Here is a 24,312-nt window from a genome sequence, read left to right as displayed (position 1 = left end):
GTTTCTGAAATGATTCAGGAAAATCAGCATGAGGCAATAGGTATTCTGTCCTTCTGTATCAAAATATATTTGACCTTGACTTTTCTATTCTACAAAAGTATCTAAATTGATTTCAATGTGAACATGTGCAGCATTTTTTTTCAAGGACAAACTGGACAGGACAAACCTAAAGGTATGTGCAAGTTTTTTAGGGCCCTTCAAATGTAAACCAATGTTTTTCTTTTTTACATGTACATTTTTTAATACATTTAATTTTAAAAATAAATTAAATTTCACTACTATAATAAGGCAGCTGGCGCGCGTCCTGGTGGCTCACCTGGTACAGTAGCACGCATACGATGGAGTCTCGGTCCTTCGTGCGGCCGACGTGGGTTCGAATCCGACCCGCGGTCCTTTGCCGCATGTCATCCCCTCTCTCTCTCCCCCATCCTGTCTGCCTACTGTCCTATGTAAATAAAGGCACAAATGCACAAATAATAATATGGTGGCTGGCGGTTCCGTACGGCGGCGCAGAATTGCTCAAATGTTGAGGAAGGTATGCTAGAAATGAGCACACAAAGCACAAGATATTTGTAGTATTCGAGTAGGACTTCTATGGACAACGTACTCTTTTAATTATTATTGCACCATAACTCAAAACACAAGCCTGTTTTGCTGCAATGTTTACAAACAATATGAATGTAAACAAACTGTTTATTGCTTTCAAGTACATCTAAAGCTCATTTTAGCTCTTACAAACTGATATTCCTTGTATCTGTCAGAGCTAAAATATACTTTAAAATGTAGGAGGAAAAACGTTTACCTTTAGGCACCTTAAACTTCTTCAGATGCCGCAGAAAGTACATCCTCTGTTGTGCCTTCTTGGTGAGAGCGCTGATGTTCAGCTCACATTCCAAGTCCCGGCTGATGATGGAACCCAGGAAGCGAAAGGACTTCACAGTGTTGACTGAGGAGTCACCCAGGGTGATGGGGGAAGGTGGGGCTGCGTTCTTCCTGTAGTCCACAACCATCTACAATGTCTTTTGAGCATTGAGCTCCAGGTTGTTTTGGCTGCACCAAGTCATCAGGTGGTCGATCTCCTGCCTGTAAAAAGTAGGGATGCACCAATCCACATTTTTTCACTTCCGATCCGATTCCGATACCTGAATTTGGATATCTAGTCCAGGCATTTTACGCAAATAGTCAACCTCACACTAATTGCAACAAAACCAAACTCAACTGATTTTGTATCCTCAATATGTCCTCAATGAAGGAAAAAAAGTGTTAAGGAAATGTATGAAGGGAAAGTTTTGAAAATGACCTAAATATAAAATGGTAAAATGGTAAATGGTCTGCATTTATATAGCGCTTTTATCCAAAGCGCTTTACAATCAGTAGGTAGTCTACATTCACCCATTCATACACCAATGGCGGCAGGCTACCACGCAGGGTGCCTACACACCATCGGGAGCAAGGAGGGTTAAGTGTCTTGCCCAAGGACAAAAATATGATGGTAGCCTATGGAAGCCTTTTTTTTTTTTTTTTTTAATGTGCCATAAATCTCATCACTTATATCCTGTATGTGTTTTTTGCTTCAAGGAGAAAATGAGAAAAAAAATAAAAAAAAATAAAAAATAATGTTAAAAAATAAATAAATAAACGTTTTTGGTAGCATCATATAGGTCATTTTCAAAAATTTCCCTTCATACATTTCCTTAACACTTTTTTTCCTTCATTGAGGACATATTGAGGATACAAAATCAGTCGAGTTTGGTTTTGTTGCAATTAGTGTGAGGTCAAGTGACATTTTTACTGGACTAATCTGCGGATACCGAAATATGGTTGTTTTCATGTGTGTTGGATTTTTATAGTTGAGTGACTTTAGGCTATTGTATTGGGGAAGTAGAGAAGTCAAAGAGAACGCTATCAGAACCATGGACAGCGCTCTGACACGAGGTAACAAGGTCAAAGTGCTGAAACGTGAAAGAAAAAAATAAGCATCAGCGCCGGGCAGCTTATTTCTGCCATATATCCCACATATAAAAATCTCCACTCAGTACATTTCACCTGTAATAGTCAAACAGCACATTTTACAGAACTTAACATGTTAAATATCAGCTTTAAAAGGGGAATTTACATTGATTTTAGAATGAGGATATAGGGGAAAAACTCACCCTAGAATTATTTCACTGCTACATTAAAGGGACATCCGTTTAGGGCATTTAAAAAAGACTGTCAGAATGCAGAGCCATGTCCAAAAACATAATTTGCACAACTGGAATGTAATAGCTTATTTCACAGTATTATTAAAGCGCAAACCAGGGTTCCAGACTAACTTTTCCAGTGGTCCATACCTGGGTATGCAGTGAACTCTTTTTGCATATACATGTACAGGGCTCCAGACTAACGTTTTACATTGGTTGCACAACTTGCACCGGTGCACCTTTTTGTCATTTTGTATAGCCTACATTTTGGGAATTTCTTAAAGTGAAACTTTATTAATTTTCATGTAAATAAATGTCTGTTAAGTCACTATCTATCACCAACTGAGTTAAATGGTGATTGAGCCTATGGCCCATTGATGGGCTTTGCATTTTAAGTATTGCAGAATTTATGAACTGGGCGTCTGTCGTGTGATTAAATCACTTTAACACAGTGGTACGCAACCTTGCCCTACTCAGGAGCCACATTGACTAAAAAAATCTTTGCAAGAGCCACAAACCAAAAAGTTCCCTTTCATCCCTTTATTTTTGTATCTATTTATTTAAGTAGGACTTAAAAGAGCCACAACTACCCATAAAGGAGCCGCATGTGGCTCTAGACTAGAGCCTCTGGTTGAGTATCTGCTTTAACATGTTATGCTCATAAGTTGAAAAAGTTAGGAGCACATAAAGAATTTTAAGGGCACAATGAACTAGTAAGTTATTCTTTATTTCTATAGCGCCTTTCACAGCACGAGGTCAAAAAGTGCTTCACAGAGAAACAGAGTAGAGAACGATATATCACGTATGATTAATCTCTGGTACATTACAATTTAGTTTAATTCAATTAAAGTACAGTATTCTCATGATGCAAAATTAATTTCTTGGAAGAATGACTCAATGCTGCTCATTGGCTATTGTTGCCATTAAATGATCATTAACCATATATTTACTAATCTGTTGTTTGCCTAACATGATTATGTGTATTATGCTGATGTGGTGGAAATTGACAGGTCATGATTGTGAACGTTCACGTTGCCGTTAGTGACATATAGTGTGCACAGTGGGATATGTCACTAAATGCTTTACAAGTGAAAATCACTGAGCAGTTCCTGGGTGTTGGGTATCCACACAGCTAACGTTGCTCTGCTGCTCTGTTTAAGTTGAAACCATATAGCCAAACCCAAACCTACGGAAGCGTATTGCATTCACTTGAGAAATGCCCTGTTTTTCTAAATTAATGAGATAAGTTTTCATTAAAAAATATTTTCTGCTCTGTTTTTCTTAATTAACAAGATCATTAATTCAGAAAAACAGCCCTGTTTTTCTGAATTGATAAGATAATTTTTCATGAAGATAATTCTACCCTCTTTTTCGGAATGAGATCATTTTTAATGAAAAAAAATAATTCTGCCCTGTTTTTCTGAATTAATGAGTTGCGTTTTCATTGAAAACTTAATTAATGACATAATTATCTCATAAATTCAGAAAAACAGGGCAGAATATTTGTTCATGAAAAATTATCTAATTAATTCAGAAAAACAGGGCTGTTTTTCTGAATTAAGGTGACAAGTTTGCACCCCTGCAGAAGAGTCACTAATTTCAAAATATTATACTCATGATACATTTCACTAAAGTACTTGAATGTCCATTTTCAAATGTAATCCAATATTTCTGTCTCCATCTCATTTTCACTCCCCTCCGACGGGTGAAACTCATCCTCCTCATCCTCCTCTTCATCATCGTCATTGTTGTCCCCCTGCTCCACGCGTTTATCATCCTCATTGTCCCCCTCTTCCACCGGTTCAAGGACTTCCGACTTTCGGGGGCTGAGACCCGGTCTTAGACTTAGGCCAGATCGTCTGCGCTTCACAGGGAATTCTGGCAAATCTGGGGAACACACATAATATTAATTGTCAAAATAATAAACCAACAAGTTCACACATTTTACAGTGTGGTGTTCCGATGGTCCGGTGGTCCGAAACTACCTTTGCTTCTCACACAGCACAATTTCCGTCATGTTTTGCCTAAGGTAAGAGGTATTATTGGAGCAAAACAAGTGAGCACCTGTGACAGTGGAATTTGTAGTGGTAGAAAATAGTCAAAATTTACTGATACACGTGTGGTGTATCAGTAAATTTGAAGTCGCAGAGAAAGATGCTTTAGGAGGTGCAAACTTGTAGATTTTTTTCTCTCCCACCAACACAACACAACAGTTACACATTCTCAAATTCTTCATTGCAGATACACAAATCCTATTCTACAAATCACAAATTAAGAAACTCTCAAACTTTTTGCACCAGTTGCTGCAGTGAATATGGTGCAAAACAAATTAACATATCCGTATCAAATAATGTGAAGTCCAGGACAAAATGTGCACATCTGCAGTATGTGAATTCATGCAATGAGAGATCACAGAACCCTTTTGGCCAATCAAAGGAGCTCATTTGTGCGCCTGTCACCCGGACAAGAAGAAATCCCGCCTGCAATGACCAGCTTCTTTCCAACTCCGCAGCAGAGGAGCTGGCATCTGACAGCCTCCAATCTCCATCTTCGAGATTGGAGCTCCTTCGATTGGCCAAAAGGGTTCTGTGATCTCTGAACAGTGCCCGCCCCTGCCTGGCTCTACAGGTGTTCTGTGATCTCTGAACAGTGCTCTACAGGTGTTCTGTGATCACATCCGCACGGTATCCATGAAATACACATCCTATAATAATAAGAACGTGAAGTGTCTTCTGTGTTGTGAGTGTGTGTGTGAGCAGAAATGTGTTCGGCCACAGCTACTGTATGTCATTTTACGTGCGATCCGGCTGAATCTTTCTCGAAGTGTAAAGAGCAGCGCTGCGGGCAATCTGGGAACCCAGAGTCTATTTTTATTAGAAAAATAGACTCTGGGACAACCCTATCATTTTTCCCAGCTTCCTGTACAGCGCACCTCTCCTGCCACCGTCACTTTTTTTTTCCGCGTCCGTGCTCTACTGTTTACAGTCTAAATAGCAACTTGCGCCATGACTTTAGAGTAATTTTCCACTGTTGTTGTAAGACGAGTTGACGTCTTCTATGCAGTTTTAACGTTATTAGTGAATAGCCGAAATGGACGCGGAAAAGGAAGTGACGGTGGCTTTTCCGTCACTTCCGCTTTCCTTTTCTATTTAGACTGGAATTCAGATGTGGAATTCAGACGCGGAAAAGGAAGTGACGGTGGGAGGAGAGGTGCGCTGTACAGGAAGCTGGGAAAAAAGGTAGGGCTCTCCCAGAGTCAAAAATAGACTCTGGGTTCCCAGATTGCCCTGCAGGTGACCTAAAGGAGACCGATATTTTAATTAGGTAATTAGGGCTCATTAATTTCCCTTATTACCTCATGATTGCCCTAATTACCTAATGCTGGAGGATGAGGTTTTACAGAATGTAGGGAAACAGTGGATGGATAAATCCAGATGGAGGCGGTAATGCTGCCAACTGCCATACAACACCACAGAAGATTACCTAATGCTGTGATGTCACTCAAGTAATGATGACATCATCTGGTGACAACATCACTGATGAGATCACTCACTGATGACATCATCATTGAGTGCTCGACTGGTGAAATCACCAATTCTATGCAAGTGATATCATCAGTGATTTATGATGAATTTGATTAATTATGAATTAATGTCTGGACAGAATATAGGGAAACAGTGAATGGATGAATCTAGGAGGTGGTAATGCAACATAAATGAAGCCAATTGCCATAAAACACCACAGAAGAAGAAGAAGAAGAATTGTGTGTCCCGGAGGCTTTGGAGACCACTGTGTTCCAGACCATGGGATGTCTAACTCCCGTTAGGGGCTCTGTCTGTTTCTCTGTCCCACTGTGATGTCATAAATCCCACTGTGACATAATCCGTGATGTCATAAATCCCACTGTGACATCATCTGTGATGTCATAAATGCCATTGTGACATCATCAGTGATGTCATAAATCCCATTGTGACATCATCAGTGATGTCATAAATCCCACTGTTGACATCATCAGTGATGTCATACATCTGACATCATCAGTGATGCTGTTTCTCATTGGTCACACAGCAGCCGAGTTGCGGGCAAGGCCGCGCAGCGGCCGAGCTGCGAATGCGAGCTGCAGGGCCAGCTTGGCGACCTGCAGGGGCAAGCCCGCAGAGCAGGCGAGCCTAGGAATCGAGTGCACGAGATCCCTAGTTGCCATAAAACACCACAGAAGAATAAGAATTGTGTGTCCCGGAGGCTTTGGAGACCACTGTGTTGCAGACCAGGAGATGTCTAACTCCCACGGGTCCACCAGTTTAGAGAAAGCCTGAGGAGTCAATTCCCTTTCGTGTGGGAATAAAATAGTTTTGTTTTTGTTAGGGATAGGGTTATGTTCTTTTTGGTATTACAAAAACGTTTTGCGGTTTGTATAATCTCTAGTTGAAGAATAGACGCTCTCTCATGTACAGTTTCACTGCCGATAGAATCAATGACGCTTCCTTACGTGGCCTCTGGGCTCGCATGACCTTCTTGATCATGGCCGACATGATGTTCCTCAGGTCGTCAGTGGTGCCGATCGGACACCAGCCGTCCCTCTCGTCACATTCCTTCTCTTTACCGTCGTTCCGCGTAATCACTTCCTGTATACTGGAGACAGACACACAGGAACATTTTGGGAGATTCGCCTATTTGCCATCTAGACGTGTAGTAGAAAAATAGGGACCTGCTCCCTCCCACTAGTTAGCTTAGCACAATGAATGGTAGTCATTGGTACTGGTTAGCCTACCCCCGTTAACGTGAGCAAAAACGTAAAAAAAACAACAACAACACATCATTTACACCCTGTTTTAGCTGAAATCATCACTGTAGCCAGGTGCTGCACGATGGTAGCCAGTGGATACTGTAGCCAGGTGCTGCACGATGGTGGCCAATGGATACTGTAGCCAGGTGCTGCACGATGGTAGCCAGCAGATACTGTAGCCAGGTGCTGCACGATGGTAGCCAGCAGATACTGTAGCCAGGTGCTGCACGATGGTGGCCAGTGGATACTGTAGCCAGGTGCTGCACGATGGTGGCCAATGGATACTGTAGCCAGGTGCTGCACGATGGTAGCCAGCAGATACTGTAGCCAGGTGCTGCACGATGGTAGCCAGCAGATACTGTAGCCAGGTGCTGCACGATGGTGGCCAGTGGATACTGTAGCCAGGTGCTGCGAAGGACATCTATTTTCTCGTCTTACTATCGGGAAGATGGCAAATAGGCGAATCTCACAAAATGTTGGCGTGTTCCTTTAAGACCCAAACCACAGCAAGAGTGATAGATGGCTATTTTCACTAGAGTCAGAATCAGAACAAAATCAGTGTGAACAGGCCATGATACCTGCTCTTGTTTGTTTACTTATTATCACTTCTCTGTAGAAAATTTGAAGGGACAATATTTTGAATATTACTGGTTTATTACTAGTTGCTTATTATGTTAGAAATCTAGGAATTAAAGTTTACAAACCTGCTGCACTCATTGTAAATTACTTTGGGTTACAGTTTTATCCACATGCCAAAAATGTTTAATGTAATCTACAATGTAATGATTTGAGTATCATTAAATAAAGGCATACCGATAGCAATGGCATTATCATTACTGCACATTCAATACTTTAGATAGAGAGATTCTCTGCTGGAAAGGACTGTCACTAATGCTTGTTCATCATCACTGTATTGTACCTTTCCACATGTAGATCACACAGCTGGTAAAACATCTGTCTGTGAGGAGGCAGCATGCCCTCTCTGTAGATGTAGCACGACTCCTGCGGGGGTTAAGGAAAGGTTCATGTCTTAATGCTAATCTAGTATAGAGATAATGGTGAAGTTTAACAATTCATAGATTTTCTGTGGACCCCCCTCAAGGACCCTTGGTGGTCCACGGACCCTACATTGATAAGCACTGCCTTATAGTACAATGAGTATCAGCAGTGTTATGGCTCATTTCCACCACATATACCAGTACAGTATCTACTCGACCTGGTCTTACTCGTCTCTACTTGATATAGACTCTGTTTCCATAGCAAGTTTACTCGCCTCCGCCCACACCTGGTCGTCATAGCGACCGCATATCTGTCCTCCGCCCATAGCCGAAGTAGGCTATAATGTATAACGTTAAAATTAAATCCATACACAGAACTTTTAAACTGGTTATGAAATACTGGTGCCTGTAAATGAAGTGTACATGGGCAAATGTGAGAATCGGCCAGGAGAATGGATATCACTTTTTTGTTACTCAAACTCACATGCATGCACTGCGCGGGGGACGGGAGTTGCGCTACGGGCAGAAGGGCAGCCTCTACCCCGGCGGCAACTCACCAGGCAAGACCGCGGCTTCGCTAAACCCCCGCCTCTGGCCTAGCGGCGCTGACGTTACACCCGGAGCTGACTTTTTCTCTCTCAAAACAATTGAAAACCACCGCCATGTTAAAGCTGAGCAAGGAAATCGATTTTATTTCACCAGAGCCGAAGGCAGCAACACAAAAGACTGATGGAAATAACAAAAGAGAAGGTAATCCCCACTAAACTGGTATCCAGCATTGACAGTAGACAGTAAACACAATTCTGCCTGACCAATCAGTCGTCTGCAGTGTTTTCACGTCACAGTATGTATGGTACCGGGTCCACAGCGCTGGAACCTCAACAAAGCAGGGACCAAAACTAGCCCGACTCAACCCGGGCTGTCCACGTTTTTGATTGGTGGAATGAGACAAAAAAGCGAGACGAGCTGGGCGGGGCCGCGCTGATACCAGCGGTGGAAATGGGCCATTAGTGCCATTGAGCTATGGGGGATTGAAGCCCCTGATACTGTTAGTGCCATGCTCCAACACCTGTACAAGAGCACAGGAAAGTTATTCCTTCAAAGTTTGCTACAGCTATCAACAGCGAGGCGTGACATTAAACATCATTTCAACCACTCTAGAGTGCCTTTTAGACATGTATCACTTGAATGAATTGGAAGAGTTACTGACCTTTAGTTGGTACTGGACTGGGATGGGCTGCCGACTGGTGCTGGGACCTTCCTGAGCTGGAAGCTCCATCACACTAGCTGGCAGTGGAGCTGGAAAAACAAAACATAGCAGCAGTGTTTCCACAGTTTGTCAGTTTACTGCAGCGGTGGCCAGAGGGCGGGGGGAGGTAGTTAGTGAAGTTTTATTTAATGAGCCCAGTAACATATTTTGAACACATGTAGTAACATCATATTTTTCCAGGCACTAAACTCTCTCAGTCTGGTATAAGCTGAGGCACTGCAACATTCACTGGCTATAACACTTCCATCTGATTATTGAGACTACACTTCATACTGTCTCTCCATTCAGTTTGTGTCGGCACAGACACACCAAAGGAGCATACTGTAGGGCAGTGGTTCTCAAATGGGGGTCCGGGGACCCCCAGGGTTCCGTGGCACTTTGCCAGGCGTTTTCAGGAAAATAAAAATAAAACTTTTTTTTCCCCCCAAAAGCTTCATAGTTCAACGAAAATATTGTATGCTTTAAATCTAAAATGGAAAAAGAAAAGGAAATCTGCACAGTTTTTTAAGCTCCCACGGTGAGTTTTTTTTATTACAAAATAGCAACATTTCGACCCTCACGGGTCTTCATTAAATCTAAAATGGTTCATGGATTACATTCTAATCTAACAAACCTAATCAATTTAAAAATCAAGCACGTTACCATGGAAACAATTAAGCTTAGCCTAAAATCAACAATTTTTAATGGGGGGGTCTCCGGTATATTTTCTATCTTGTAAGGGGTCCTTGGCCTTAAAAACATTTGAGAACCTCTGCTGTAGGGGCACTTAAGTCATAGGTGCTATGAATTATGGTTAATTTAGTTCACGTGGTTTGGAGGCTTACTTACTCCTCTTCATCCCCTATGGGACATAAGGCTGCAATGAGCTCTCTGCATCACATATTATCCTTAACGTGTTGCGCCTCTCCCCATGGCAGGTTCAACTTGTTCAGCTCCTCAGCTGTCACAGTTCTGCGCCAGGTGGTTTTGGGGCTTCCAGGTTTTGTTTTGCCAGGTGGTGTCCATCTTAAGGCAACTATCAGGATCCGGTTCAGCTCCATTCTTAGCACTTGGCCCAGCGTCAAACGTCGGTGTGTGATTTCTTTGGTGGTGTTCCGGCTATGTGTGTTCTTGTACAGTTGGTGATTAGAGATTTTATTTGGCCAAAAGATGCATATTCTCCTGAGGCATCCGTTGTAGAGGATTGGCAGCATTAAATCTGAATTATCTCATGTTTGAACATTACATCAGCAACATTTGCCAGTTTCATGTCTGTATTATCATTCATACTACATGATGCAACACACTACATATTAATTTTTCTGATGGTTCACTGCTTGAGAAAGTTGATGTCTTTAAATATCTGGGCGTTTGGCTTGACCCAGAACTCTCCTTTAGACCTCACATTGACTCTGTGATTAAAAAAGTAAATTGCAGCCTGAGAATATTATACCGTTCAATTAACTGTTTCACTTTCCATGTAAGAAAACGTATTATTTCCCAATTAGTACTTCCGATAATTGATTATGCTGATATTGTTTACCAAAACACCATAGCTTCTCACCTGCGTCCTCTTAATGTTGTGTTCAATAGTCTGTGTAGATTCATTTTAAGATGTCCATATCTCACCCACCATTGTAACATGTATCATTCACTTAACTGGCTATCTCCTAACTCCAGAAGACATTTTCACTGGCTGCAATTCATTTTCAAATGTATCTACTTCAACTACCCATCTTACCTTAAACAGTACTTAGTCCCCCATATTTCTTTATATCCGCTTAGACACTCCCAATATCCTTCATTTGTTGTCCCCAATACTCTCACTCAAACCGGGCGTAGGGCATTTCATTTCAAAGCACCATTCGATTGGAACAACCTACCAAATTCTCTGCGCTCTACTACTTCACTGTTCATTTTTAAAAATGCATTACTTACTCATCTAAAAACAACCTGTTCTTGTTTCTAACTACATTGACTACTGTAAATTGCCCTTGGGTGTGGGCGTGTGTGTGTGTGGGTGTAAGTGTGTGTGTGTGGGTGTGTATGCATGTCTGTGCGTGTTATGATTGCGCGAGGTTTGTACCTCTACATGTTCATGTAAACCTGCAACTCTCTTTTTTTGTATTGTTGATGCTTTCTGTTCTTATGTAGGTCCCCCTCTAAAACGAGATGATTCATCTCAAGGTGTTTTCCTTCAATAAAGTTCAATAAATAAATAAATGCATGAATAATAAACTAGGCCAAAGTGTGTCAAACGTTAATCTTCATTTGTATAGAGTGCCGTAGGGATGACGTATTTTTATAGGCCAACCCAGAAACCAGCATTGTGCTGGGTTCCCTCGTCTGGAATTCAATGGTTTGTTTAATGGGGTTTTGGTTAGATGCTTGAAATAAGATCTGTGGTTAATGAAAGTTTATGAGACTTAGACTGAGCAAGATCATCTTCAAAAATGAACACGTTTTATGATTTTTGAGCAAGATCATCTTCAAAAATGAACACCAGTTTTATGATTTTTGAAGTGGAAATGTGATTGTCAGGAATCGCGATCGCCAGAAAAACCGACCTTATTTAACACATCTAACCAAAAACCCATTCAAAAAACCTATTGACTTCGAGTTTTAGGACTGTGGCACTCTATACAATAATTTACTGCTTTACTGAAAACCTTGGCAAACTCTTGCCTGATGTCCAGCCCCCATGAATCGCAGTCTTTGACTGTCATTTCTCACTCCAACTGATTGGTTGGTGTTAGTTGTCAGTTATCATAATCATTAGGGGTGTGTCGATTAATCGTTTTTTAGATGCATCGCGATGAGTCACATGACGATTAAAATCGATTCACAATGTTCGATTATCGATTTGCAAAAAATTGCATTTTTTTTTTTTATTATTATTTTTTTGCTTTATTTCCAAAAAATACGGTATTTCGCCCGGAAAGCAGTTCCTTAACTGTAAAACGAGACCAAAACCGAAGTACTGGAAACTGGAATCACTGAAGAAAGCATGCAGGGTGGCTGTAACATGTGATGCGTGGAGTTCAGTCGCAACTGAAGATAATGGAGGTACATTTGTTTGTTTACTTTAATTAATGGATACTGACAAATATACCTTGCTTAAAAAAATCCTGTTTGGTGAAAAAGATGCATTGAAAATCGTGATTAATCGTAATAATCGTAATAATCGTTTAATAATCGAATCGTAGCACCCTTAATCGTAATCGAATCGAATCGAATCGAATCGTGAGGTGCCTAAGGTGGCACACCCCTAATAATCATTGACCAATCACAGTAGGAGAAGAAAGATTGAACTCATCTGTAAACGCCTCAGAGCGCCAATAATCATGGCGGCATTCACTTCCATGCTTTTACGCATGCTGATTGATCCTGTTTTAATTCATTGATATCATTAATTTTTTTTCTTTTTTTTTTATAATTCTTTTTTATTAGTTTTGCATAGTACGAACACACACAAAACAAACAAAACAACATTTCAGGTCCATAAATCAAATATTAGGTAAGATACATGCTAAATATCGATATGTTAAGAATAGTGACATTCCTGAAAAAGGTAACATCGATGGAGAAAGGAGAGAAAGAAAAAGGGAAAGTAAAATAAAATAAATATATATATATATATTGAAAAAAAAAAGGGGGGGGGGTCCTTTAGTTAGAAGGCAATCGTTCCAACGCTTTGTAGGGATCCTAAATCTCAGAAAAAGTGTTGGCTCTGCCCTTAAGTGAGTATCTGATCTTTTCTAAACCCAGAGATACCATTACATTTTCTAATGACTAAATCTAGCTAGTAGGTTTGTCGTAAGTAGGTTTGTCCCAACTAAAAAAAAAAATGTATATAATTTTTCCCCCCCGATTTTTTTATCCCCCATTAGTGCTAATTCATATTTATCCTGGTTGCTGCTCCACCCTCTGCCGATCTGGGGAGAGCCGAAAACTGGCTCCATGCTTCCTCCGAGACATGGGCAGTTAGCCAGCCGCTTCTTTTCACCTGACAGGGGAAGCTTCACCGGTAGGACATAGCACGTGGGAGGATCACGCTATTCCAACGAGTTCCCCTCCCTCCGAACAGGCGCCCTTCACGACCAGAGGAGGCACCACATCAGCAACCAGGATATTGCATGTTTTGGTGAAGGGGTTCCTATATGAAGGAAACCCCCAGGGGGCAGGGGGAGAACATGCAAACTCCACACAGAAAGGCCCTTTTGACGACCCCACCCGGTGGTTTGTCCCAACTACCGTAAATTCCGGACTATAAGACGCACCGGTGTATAAGCCGCGGGACCAAAATTGACTATTTTTTTCTTCTATAAGCCGCACCGGACTATAAGCCGCGGGTGTTTTGATGTTTAATTACCATATGAAAGGGTTCGTGCACAGAGAGGAATGTCGGGAAAGAGATCGCTGTTTGGGGAAGCTCCCATTTATTAACATTTCAACAAAACAAAACAAAAGTCAGGTCACTAATCCCCAGACAAAATCACACAACAATAGGCTACCGTATATGTGCAGCAAACCTGTAACCAGAGAAGTCAAGTCACTAATCCTCGTCTTCCTCTTCTTCCTGCATACTGAAACCACCAAAGTCCTCATCTTCAGTGTCGGAAACGAACAGGTTCAGGGTGGCTTCGTCAACCACTCTCCTCTCTCCTTCAGGTGCCATGGCACGAGTCCGATACCTCACGAGTCCGACACCTCACGAGTCCGAAAAAAGAGGCTAACTTCCCCCAGACCCTAACCCAAAACCTAACCTCTCCCACCCCCACGCCTAAACCTAACATCCCCCAGACCCTAACCCAAAACCTAACCTCTCCCACCCCCACGCCTAAACCTAACCTCCCCCAGACCCTAACCCAAAACCATGAGGTGTCGGACTCGTGAGGTATCGGACTCGTGAGGTATCGGACTAGGGGGCAGTCCCCGTGGCGTCATCCTCTTCATCCCGCAGCAGTCCAGCGTTTTGGAACCCGTTGGTAATTGTGGATGTTTTCACACTCCTATAATATTCCGTGATCTTCCTTTGTGTGAATTCGCCGAAGTTTGTGATTTTCTCCTGATAGTCGGGAGGGAGTTGTTCAGTAGTTCTCCCCTGGACGGACAGTCCCTTTTGCCCAGGTTACGCGCGGCTGCTCTGTTTGATCGGCGGCTGCTCTCTTTTAATGCGAGATTGACTGCTTTCAACTTGAAAGCTGCCTCGTGTGAATTTCTGCGTACCTTCCCCATGGTAAGTGAGAGTGTTGCTTCTACTGCTCGTCTTGTTGTGAATATTCCTTGATCTTCCTTTGTGTGAATTCGCCGAAGTTTGTGATTTTCTCCTGGTAGTCGGGGGAGGGAGTTGTTGCCCGAGTGGCCGTTTGCTTACCGTAATTACCATATGTAAGTGGTCACGCACAGAGGGGATTGTCGGGAAGAGATGGCTGTTTGAGGAAGCTCCCATTTACCGTATTACAACATTTCAACAAAACAACATAACACAACACCACCGTTGTTTATTTTTACAGTGCACACAGTGTCCGCGGTGTGGTGAAAAGAGGGCAAGAGAGGAAATTAAAACAGAAGTGGATTTATAGTTAGAAAGAGTGCTAAAAAAGAGAGATTTTTTTTTTTTTTTTTTTTTTTTTCTGAAAAAATCCATAGATAAGACGCACCGTTATATAAGCCGCAGGGGCCAAAAAACGGGAAAAAAGCCGCGGCTTATAGTCCGGAATTTACGGTACATTGATTATCGAACCAGGTTTGTCGGACAGAATCAGTCCGAAATAACTGCCGGTGGATAGGCTTGCATCCAGACCCATATGAGTCGCTATGCAAATTCACGGCACGGTGGCGCAGTGTTAGCGCTGTTGCCTCACAGCTAGAAGGTCCTGGGTTCGATTCCCGTCTGGGACACTGTGGGTGCTGACGGTATCCCCGCCCCCCCCCTTCCCCCGCCATGTCCTCAGTGCCCATGCCCACTATGGGCTATCTCGTCAAAAGGGCCTTTCTGTGTGGAGTTTGCATGTTCTCCCCATGCACCCCTGGGGTTCCTCCATACAACATCAATATGGACCCCCCCCCCCCCCCATAAAAACATGCAGAAGATCATCATCTGACCAGTGACGACACCATTTGAAGTTGGTCCCTGGGCGCTGTACACAAGAAAGCTGCCCACTGCTCCTGGCTGCCCCCCGGAGGAAGGACAAGCCTGGATGGGATAAATGCATAGACTGTGTTTCACCGGCCACCGTCAGCATGGGTGTGTGTGTGTGGCTGCATGCATGTGTTGGGTGTGTTCGTGTGACAAATAAAGACGGGTTTGTCCGTCCAGTTCTTCTTCTTCTTCAAAAAGTGCTAAAAACTGTGATTCAAAGGGGCTGGACAGCAGGCAAATGCAATGACTGTCTGTAAAGTGCACACTCATCGTTATACCTCGTATGCTCAGGTTGGCCTGTCCTCTTCACTGACCACCATTTTTGATCTACAAGGTCAGCGATTGCCGGCTTTCATGTGTGCCCTTATACCTCAGAAAACCTTGGGTGGAAATAACCGTGGGAAAGTTTTTTGTTATCTATCTCTGTTGGGTTATGTAAGGTCACAACTGATTTAGTTATTTGATGTATCTTCATACATGACTATATTTTTGTGGAACTCACTACAAAATGACTTAAAAGTTAGAAAAGGTGGCTTCTCTTGGTGCGCCTGATAATGATGTGGTAGATTCAGTAAGGACCTGTAAAGGTTTTGTTTAGTTTGGCCCTTGAGTGAGATAGTTTGTTTAGTCCTGATTTAAATAGGTTTGGCCCTTGAGGAAGATGGTTTGTTTTTTGCCTCCTGCCTTTGTGAGGAAATTTACAACAAAAAATGACTCTTCTTTTTATGTGCATTTTATGTTTATATTTTGGTTTTATACACTTTTGCATGCTTGTCTGCAACTTTTGTTTGTCGTGATGCTGCTCTCTTGACCCGGTGTCCCTTAAAACAGAGCTGTTTCATATCAACTGGATTACATTGTTAAATAAATTCATACATTTAAATGAATTTGAGGTTCTCACCTGCTTTGTTTAATGTGATAGGCAGGGTGTAGTCATGGGCGCTCCTCTTGGCTTTCACTGGCATGTCACTGAATTCATAACCTAAAGGGAGCCACCAGAGTGAAAAGAAGGAGTATCAGGCAAAGAAGGGGAATACCACCAACATTGACTTTTTGGCAAACTACTGGACATCGTCTCATAAAATCTACCAATATACTATCTTCTCATAAAATCTACCAATATACCGGTACGTTTCATACAATGTTTTTTTTATTTGTTTTAGTTAAAGGTCATATCATGGAAAAAAGGAAATAGAAATTCTGCTGTATCACAGATTCACAGTATTGTATGGTCTGCCCATAAGATTTACTAACTACCATTTCATGCAATGTAATTTGATGATGTCACAGTACTGCATCGTGTAATATTGAGAACTCCAAAATGCACAACAAATCCGACAAATTATGTCAGATTTGGGGGGGTTGGGTCTCCACATCTGCAGAACAACACTTCCCACCCACCCCTCTCCCCTCACCATGCTTGGTGCTGCAGCGGATCCTGAAGTCCAGTATCTGGTATTTCTTGGAGTCAGGGCCCTTTCGGGGGTCATAGCCCAGCCTGACCCACAGACTTCTCCAGGGTCCTGTCACCTAAAATGAATGAATGAATAAATAAATAAATAAATAAATAAATAAATAAATAAATAAATAAATAAATAAATAAATAAATAAATAAATAAAATAAAAAATAAATAAAAACACACACACACACACACACACACACACACACACACACACACACACGTGTGGCATGTATATGATGCAATGTAAAGCCCTCTGAGGCTAGACATTCCTCAAACATCCAAGCCAGGTTTCTATTGTAAGCACTCACCTGGCTTTACATAACACAAGGGCTAGTCTTGTATATTTACTATAAATGGCAAATAAAGTGATTCATTTTATGCCCATTATGTCTAAAACATGCTTTTGTTAAGCTACTGCAGAGACCCAGTACTCCTCCTAGCACTCATTTTTCATTAGAAGCTTAATTATTCATGTGTTTAAATGAAATGTGATGGGGAGTGGGACAGTCATTTATTTATTTCATTGAAACTGACGCCTTGTCACAGGCTGTCCCCTCAGCTCACCATGAAGTAGGCGAGGACAGGCAGCAGCAGCTTCAGCTTCTCAGGTTGAACGTCAAGGTTGCCCCTGACCGCGTTCCGGGACCAGATGGGCCGGCTCTCAAACATCTAGCCCCAAAGAAAGATAAGATAAGATAAGAGCCCAGGAAAGAATGGTCAGTTATTTGTCCATCGCGTTATATAACATTATTTTCCAACATCAAGCAGGCTTCAACTCGCTGACGTCTCTCTATCAACTGTTGATTCGGTTTGGGTGAGATTGGTGAATTAAAGTGGAGACAGGTGTGATGGGCGTACATTGCAGCCACTGCATGAGAAGAATGCCAAAATACAACCTTCTCTGACTGAGGCATATCAGAATCAAGAGCACCGCCTTGTAGATAGGCCCTTCAAATATTATCTTTAGTTTCTCACACACACACACACACACACACACACACACACACACACACACACACACACAAGACCGCTCAAGCTACATTGCTTTTTACTGCATTTTCTTATTCCATTAGTCTATAATAAAAGAATATGGTTTTAAGATCAATTTGAGTGGATCGCAGAGTGAAATTTGGCATAATTATTTCAGTTTCACCAGGAAAACAATCTCATCATAGAGGTTGGTTTTATTTTTTACCAGAGGTGCCCTGAGTACTGATTATTGACAAAAAAATAAGAAAATAAATAACATTTGTAATATATATATATATAATGTATATATATATATACAGAGTAGGAAGGCTGATCCGTGAGCGGCTGCTTCTGTGACACGGGTCGGGGTCTTAAACGGCCTTGGCTGGGTCTACTGGGCGAGGGTGTATGATGTTCGACAGATCCGAAACACCTTACGACCCCAGTTAACATCACTGATGACGCGTCCCAGCGCATGCTGTAGAATGTATTTATATACTGTGAGGTCACAGTGACCTTGAACTTTGACCTGTGACCACCAAAATGTAATCAGTTCATCCTTGAGTCCAAGTTGACGTTTGAGGCAAATTTGATGAAATTCCATCAAGGCGTTCTTCAGATATCGCGTTAATGAACATTGGACGGACGGATGGACAACCAGAATTCATAATGCCTCCGGCTTGGCTATCGCCGGCGAAGGCATAATAAAAATATACAGTAATAAAGTCAACATAACAATATGTTCAGTGTGTGTAGCCTATGAGCAATGTTTCAAATTCAAAATGTATATTGGTTGGTATAAAAAAAGTTATGTGACTTAGGGAAATTGTAAAAAAAAAAAAAAAAAAAAAAGCCTGTGGTCTCCCCTACAACCAGGTTCTAACCATTGAGCTATATAAAATATGGAGAGGTGGTGGCTATCTCCGCCCAGTAGGGTCGAGTGAAGCCGAAATCCTGCCAGATCAGTGAACCAGATTCTGCGCAGTAGCTCCGTTGAGTTAGAACCTCGGTGAGGTCCCCGACCCTCTGAACTTTCTTATGTAGAGCTGCTGTTTCTAGATTTGCGCACAGTGCCTTGTGTATTTATATACAGTCTAGCTCTGTAAATATGGCACTTTAAGTTGTCATATTTTTTGTCTCGCCAAAAGTAACCAGGAAGATTCCCATGATGTCTGATGTGAGCGGCTTCTGGGACGCGAGTCGGGGTCTTAATTGGCCTCGGCTGGGTCTACTGGGCGAGGGTGTATGATGTCGACAGACCCGAAACACCTTACGACCCCAGATAACATCACTGATGACGCGTCCCAGCGCATGCGGCAGTAGTGTATTTGAGAATAAGAACCACTATGAGATCAGTTTATCAAAATGACGCCTGTACGGAAATCTGATTTTCGTTGTAACTTCTTTCTCTCTCTTTCTAAAAAAAAATAAAATAAAAAATACTAACCTAAACTAAACTTGTACCACTGTTCCTTCAGAATTTGTAGTTGTCATAGACTGTGTTGCATAGTTGATTGCTCTATTGCTGACAAAAATGTGTTATTGTAAGTCGCTTTGGATAAAAGCGTCTGCCAAATGACGTAATGTAATGTTGTCGGAGTCGAGATTGATCCAGACAAGTCAGACCTCCGGGCTGCTGTCACTGCTATAAGGGGGAAATTATCCAATGAACTGATGTTTGCAGCTCTGTGTTGATTAGCCTAATGTTTCCGTGGCATTTTCATTAACTTTATGATTTAATTCCTTTTGGAGCAAATGTTGGTTTAACAAATCTAACCTTGATGCTTTATGCTACGTTGTTTACTGGTATAGTGTGAGTAGGGCAGCCAAGTAACGTTCTATTTAATATAGCTCAGTGGTAACGTTAGCCCAGTGCGTTAGCCAGGCTGCCTGGTCTCTTCTCTGTATATCCTTACAACAGCTAAGAGAGGAGCTTGTGAAGAACGAACATCCCCACAGTCAAAGCACTTCCCTGAGATATCTATATAAAAACGTTTATTGCTTTACTACCAAAAATAAAAACTATGTAAAACTAACGCTAGATCTATAATATGAAGAGCCTGTCCAGCCAATGACGGCTTGAGACTGGCTGCCACAGCTGTCAATCATCCCTTTTTATATGTCAAATAACTACTTAAAACAAACTGATCAGAAAAATGACCACTTGCACAGGCATTAGCATAATAATAACTATCTAAAATGATACAAACCACCTTTGGAAAATAATTATCTGACGTGTACTGTGATTATTTCGGTTGTGATTTCCCCATCCACTAACATGGGGAGGCGGGCCTTGTGACCTATACTGGCACCTGCCGCCAGAGTGGCGATCTAACATACAGCGGCTTCACTGAACGGGACCAGATCCTCAGTCCATCTATATATGTTGATGGTTCTAACCCTAACCCTAACCCTACGACCAGGTTCTAACCCTAACCCTAACCCACTGATGTTTGGATCAGACAAAGAATAAAAGGTTTCCTTGGAGAATCAATGCTGCAGAACATGATGGAATAACCACTTTCACTACAACACTTCTGAATGTCCAAACATGCACATACTAAAATCAAGAACGAAAGGAAATAAGTGGATAAAAAGATTGTGCAGGAAGAAACAAGGAACCCGAATAGGCTTATATGAGGTCTCTTGCCTAAGAAATTAAACCAATATTAACATGCATTTCATCAAAGCATACAATATAAACAAAAACAATAGAAAAGAACAAACAAAAACAAAAAAGCAACCAAAATAAAACATAAAACATGGTACCACTTGAAAGCAGAATTTCTGCTTTATGATGCTTTATGAGAGTTTTTAAATCCTATTGATAGGATTAGCGGTTCAAAAGTTATCATCAAACATTTAACAATAGCTATGCTTAGCTTCGGGCGGCCATATAATTGTATTGCGCAAATTGTATTATTTGCTAGGCTAGCTCTCGCGGTGTGGTATAAGCTGAGGCACTGCAACATTCACTGGCTATAACACTTCCATCTGATTATTGAGACTACGCTTCATACTGTCTCTCCATTCAGTTTGTGTCGGCACAGACACACCAAAGGAGCATACTGTAGGGCAGTGGTTCCCAAATTTGGCCCGGCACCTCATTTTATGTGGCCCGCGGGCCTTTAGTTTGACATGCGTGTTGTTGTTTGAGTCTGACTGACAGCAAGTTCTGCCTAAAAAGTGCTTTCCAGTGTGCAGACACCCTGGACTACACACACACACACACATACACACACAAGTACCTTCCTCAGTTTGATCTCAGCCTGTCTGTCACTCTCCTTGATGCAGATTCTTTCCCAGTTGACCGTAGCAGCCTCCATGCACTCAGAGGGCACCGTGGGGTCCACGAAGCTGATGAAGATGGCGTTGTGGGGCCGGCGGGCACGATTCAAACCAATAAAATTATCCTTGGTAATGGGTACTTGGCTATAAACACAACAGGAAAAAAGAAAAATGTTACAGAGATCTTTCCTGATTTCGACATCTCTGTATCACAGTGACATTTAAAAGATATCTCCTTAAAGTCGAGCTGAAATGCCATCTGCATAGTATGTGACTCCTTATCCTGTACTAACTTGTGATGGATGTCAGGCAGGGTAGGAAAAATGCCCCTAAAAAATCTAGAATTGCCCTTGGAATTGGGGTGACGGGGGCTTTTAAATGCCCCCATAAAATAAAGAGTTTAATACTTTCTGTATTTTAACATTATTCTGTATTTGCAAAGCGTGACTCAAAAATAGCCAACTAGGCACAACCTAAACCGTTATTTACCTCAGTGACAGGCAGCACAAGCTAGCTGGCCAGCTAGTTCACTCATGTTTTTGTCAAGTACATTAATAACATGCCGGACAATCAACAGTGTTGTTGAGATAGGAAATGGGGATCTTTAACTGTGATTGTTTATGAACTTTTAGAAATAAAATATGCTTGGATAAGAGTCTTGATTGGTCTGTCATACTACATAGGTGCAACTAAGGTATTTCCCAACATTTGATCAAATTGCCCTGGAAATGATCCAAAATGCCCCTGATATATATTTGGTGCCATGGCACGAGTCCGATACCTCACGAGTCCGACACCTCACGAGTCCGAAAAAAGAGGCTAACTTCCCCCAGACCCTAACCCAAAACCTAACCTCTCCCACCCCCACGCCTAAACCTAACCTCCCCCAGACCCTAACCCAAAACCATGAGGTGTCGGACTCGTGAGGTATCGGACTCGTGAGGTATCGGACTAGGGGGCAGTCCCCATATATTTGACAGGGGCAAAAATAGCCCTTGTTTAAAAAAGTAAATTTCCTACCCTGATGTCAGGGTGGATCGTGTACTAACTTGTGATGGATGTCAGGGTGGATCGTGTACTAACTTGTGATGGATGTCAGGGTGGATCGTGTACTAACTTGTGATGGATGTCAGGGTGGATCGTGTACTAACTTGTGATGGATGTCAGGGCGGTAGAAATAATCCCCAGGACTGTCGAGGCGGGAGTAGATGGGCGGGGGGAGGAAGATAGGCATGGACTGCTCAAAATACTCCTGATTCTCCAACTTGCGGAGGATGATTTTGTCATATAAGGATGTGTGTTTTCCATCTTCTGAATTCACGGCGAGGGTCTGAAAGTCTGCCATCCCTAGAATTAAAGTAATAATAAAAAATAAAATAAACAAATGTATTATTAACACCTCCTTTGACTTTGAAACACCAGATGATTTTATATATGAGATGCCCCATTGGATGTGTCACTACCTTGGAATTTGTATGTTGTTCCTATGACGCCAAGTATCTCCATGTGGACCTGAGCGTCCTCGGGGGCCTTCTTTCGCACCCGCCGCCGCACTCTGAGCAGGAGGTTGCTGGATGGGAAGCGGTTGCCACACAGCGAGTGGCAGAACGGGTCCTGGGGTCTGAAACGCAGCTCCAGCCGCCTGTTGGGGGTAGCGTAGGTCTGCGGGGCACACATGGCATTAGACAAAAGTCACAATTTTAATTGCTTGAGGCTTGACTTGGGCCTTGACTTTGACGTGTACTTTGATGACTTTAAAAGTTTCTAAAGTCTTGACAGAAGATGTTGTGTTTGTGTAAACGACTTAGATTTTAAGTTAAATTATGTGTTCTGAATTTGTATGGAATGATTGAATTTATTGAAGCTGAAACTGATCATAGAAATTAAAATCATGATGCTCTTATCAAGTTTTATCCTATTAAAGTATTGCATTGAAAGGTCCTGTTCTGTTGTCTATGTGATACTTGATAACTTGATGCACATTTAGACTTGACTTGAGACTGACTTGGGACTCGAGCACAGTTTGAGTTGGTCACACCCCAGACACAGACTAAGTTTTGCCTATGAAAAGTGGGACAGCAGTCTGCACTAAACGAATCTATCTATCTATCTAGACTTGAAGTCGAATAACGTTTCTACCGAATTGCTTTCAAAGCCCGTTGATTTTTTAGAGAATAACATTGTATACGTTTTTCACCTCTTGCACCATGTTATTCCACTCTGACCGAGTTGCTGTATGTTTGACTCACCTTGGACAATCCCTGTTCACTCCCAACAGTTTCCAGCATCTTGTCCACACTGGAGACCACAGCTGGATATTCAACACACACCAGTTTATTATCGTGGAGCTCCACGGAGGAAGAGCTGCCTGGCAACGCGCCGTCATCTGACGCACTGCTCAGGGTCAGCTCTTTCAGAGTGAAATTTAGCTTCAGCTCACCGAAATCTGCCATTTTTGCTTTATAATTCTGATATATAAATATTTACGTATATATTGTAATTTTCAGGCAAGTTCAACCGACTTCAACGCGACCCGAGCTTACAGCATCATGTGTGCGTGTCCAAATGCAAAATAACGCCGGGTGGAAACGCTGGTTCAAACTTTCCGTTCCGCGTCCAAACGGTTTTCGCGTGAACCTAAACCACTCAAACAAATAAATTACCACATAATCACCATATACTGTACATGAAAATGTAAATTGAGTCATTAATAATGTAGCCTACGTTCAATACCATTGCCACCTCAAAATGGTTGATTGGGATTTGCTTTGGTAAAGTTAAACTTAAAACAGACCCAGAGGGACAAAGAATGATTCAAAATAAACCACGTTTAAAACACTTAAACACACAGAAAACAAGCCACAACATAGAAGCAAATGAAATGAAATACAATAAAATACCACAAATGAAAAAGGCCTGAGGATAAAACAGCATCGAAAACACACAACAAATATTGCATAGCCTTGTTGCTGTGCAGCCTCGGGCCACACGATGGCAGTGGAAAGCCAAACAAGATTCAAAGACTAAAGCAGATGACTTGTTAACTCTATGGCAGCCTAAATGTTTGGGGTTGCTCAAAGTTAAATAGGACATGAAACATTTGATCATATGACTCTAGGTCATTTGCATTTCACCTCAGACAAGACGGGACACTTTCAATTCTGAAATGTACCTCGATTTGCTAGAAAGATGAGCAACATTTCAGCTTTTCGCCAAAAAGGGTGCTGCTAG

The 24,312-nt window shown here is 42.0% G+C and overlaps 1 protein-coding gene across 1 annotated transcript; it reads right to left on the bottom strand.

Moving 5' to 3' along the window:
• Positions 1 to 2,925: 2,925 nt before the first annotated feature.
• gtf3c5 (general transcription factor IIIC, polypeptide 5) lies at positions 2,926 to 23,591 on the bottom strand. Its single transcript, XM_083657652.1, has 11 exons — positions 23,331 to 23,591; positions 22,545 to 22,743; positions 22,233 to 22,428; positions 21,042 to 21,225; positions 17,389 to 17,493; positions 16,777 to 16,891; positions 16,263 to 16,343; positions 9,178 to 9,266; positions 7,889 to 7,971; positions 6,673 to 6,815; positions 2,926 to 4,070 (listed from the first exon to the last, which is right to left on the bottom strand). The coding sequence occupies exons 1-11, from the start codon at positions 23,532 to 23,534 to the stop codon at positions 3,835 to 3,837; spliced, it is 1,635 nt and encodes a 544-aa protein (XP_083513778.1). The 5' UTR covers positions 23,535 to 23,591; the 3' UTR covers positions 2,926 to 3,834.
• Positions 23,592 to 24,312: the final 721 nt, after the last annotated feature.

The sequence above is a fragment of the Poromitra crassiceps genome, assembly GCF_964638095.1.
Source record: "Poromitra crassiceps genome assembly, chromosome: 21".
NCBI lineage: Eukaryota > Metazoa > Chordata > Actinopteri > Beryciformes > Melamphaidae > Poromitra > Poromitra crassiceps.
This window is presented reverse-complemented; position numbering and strand designations above follow the sequence as displayed.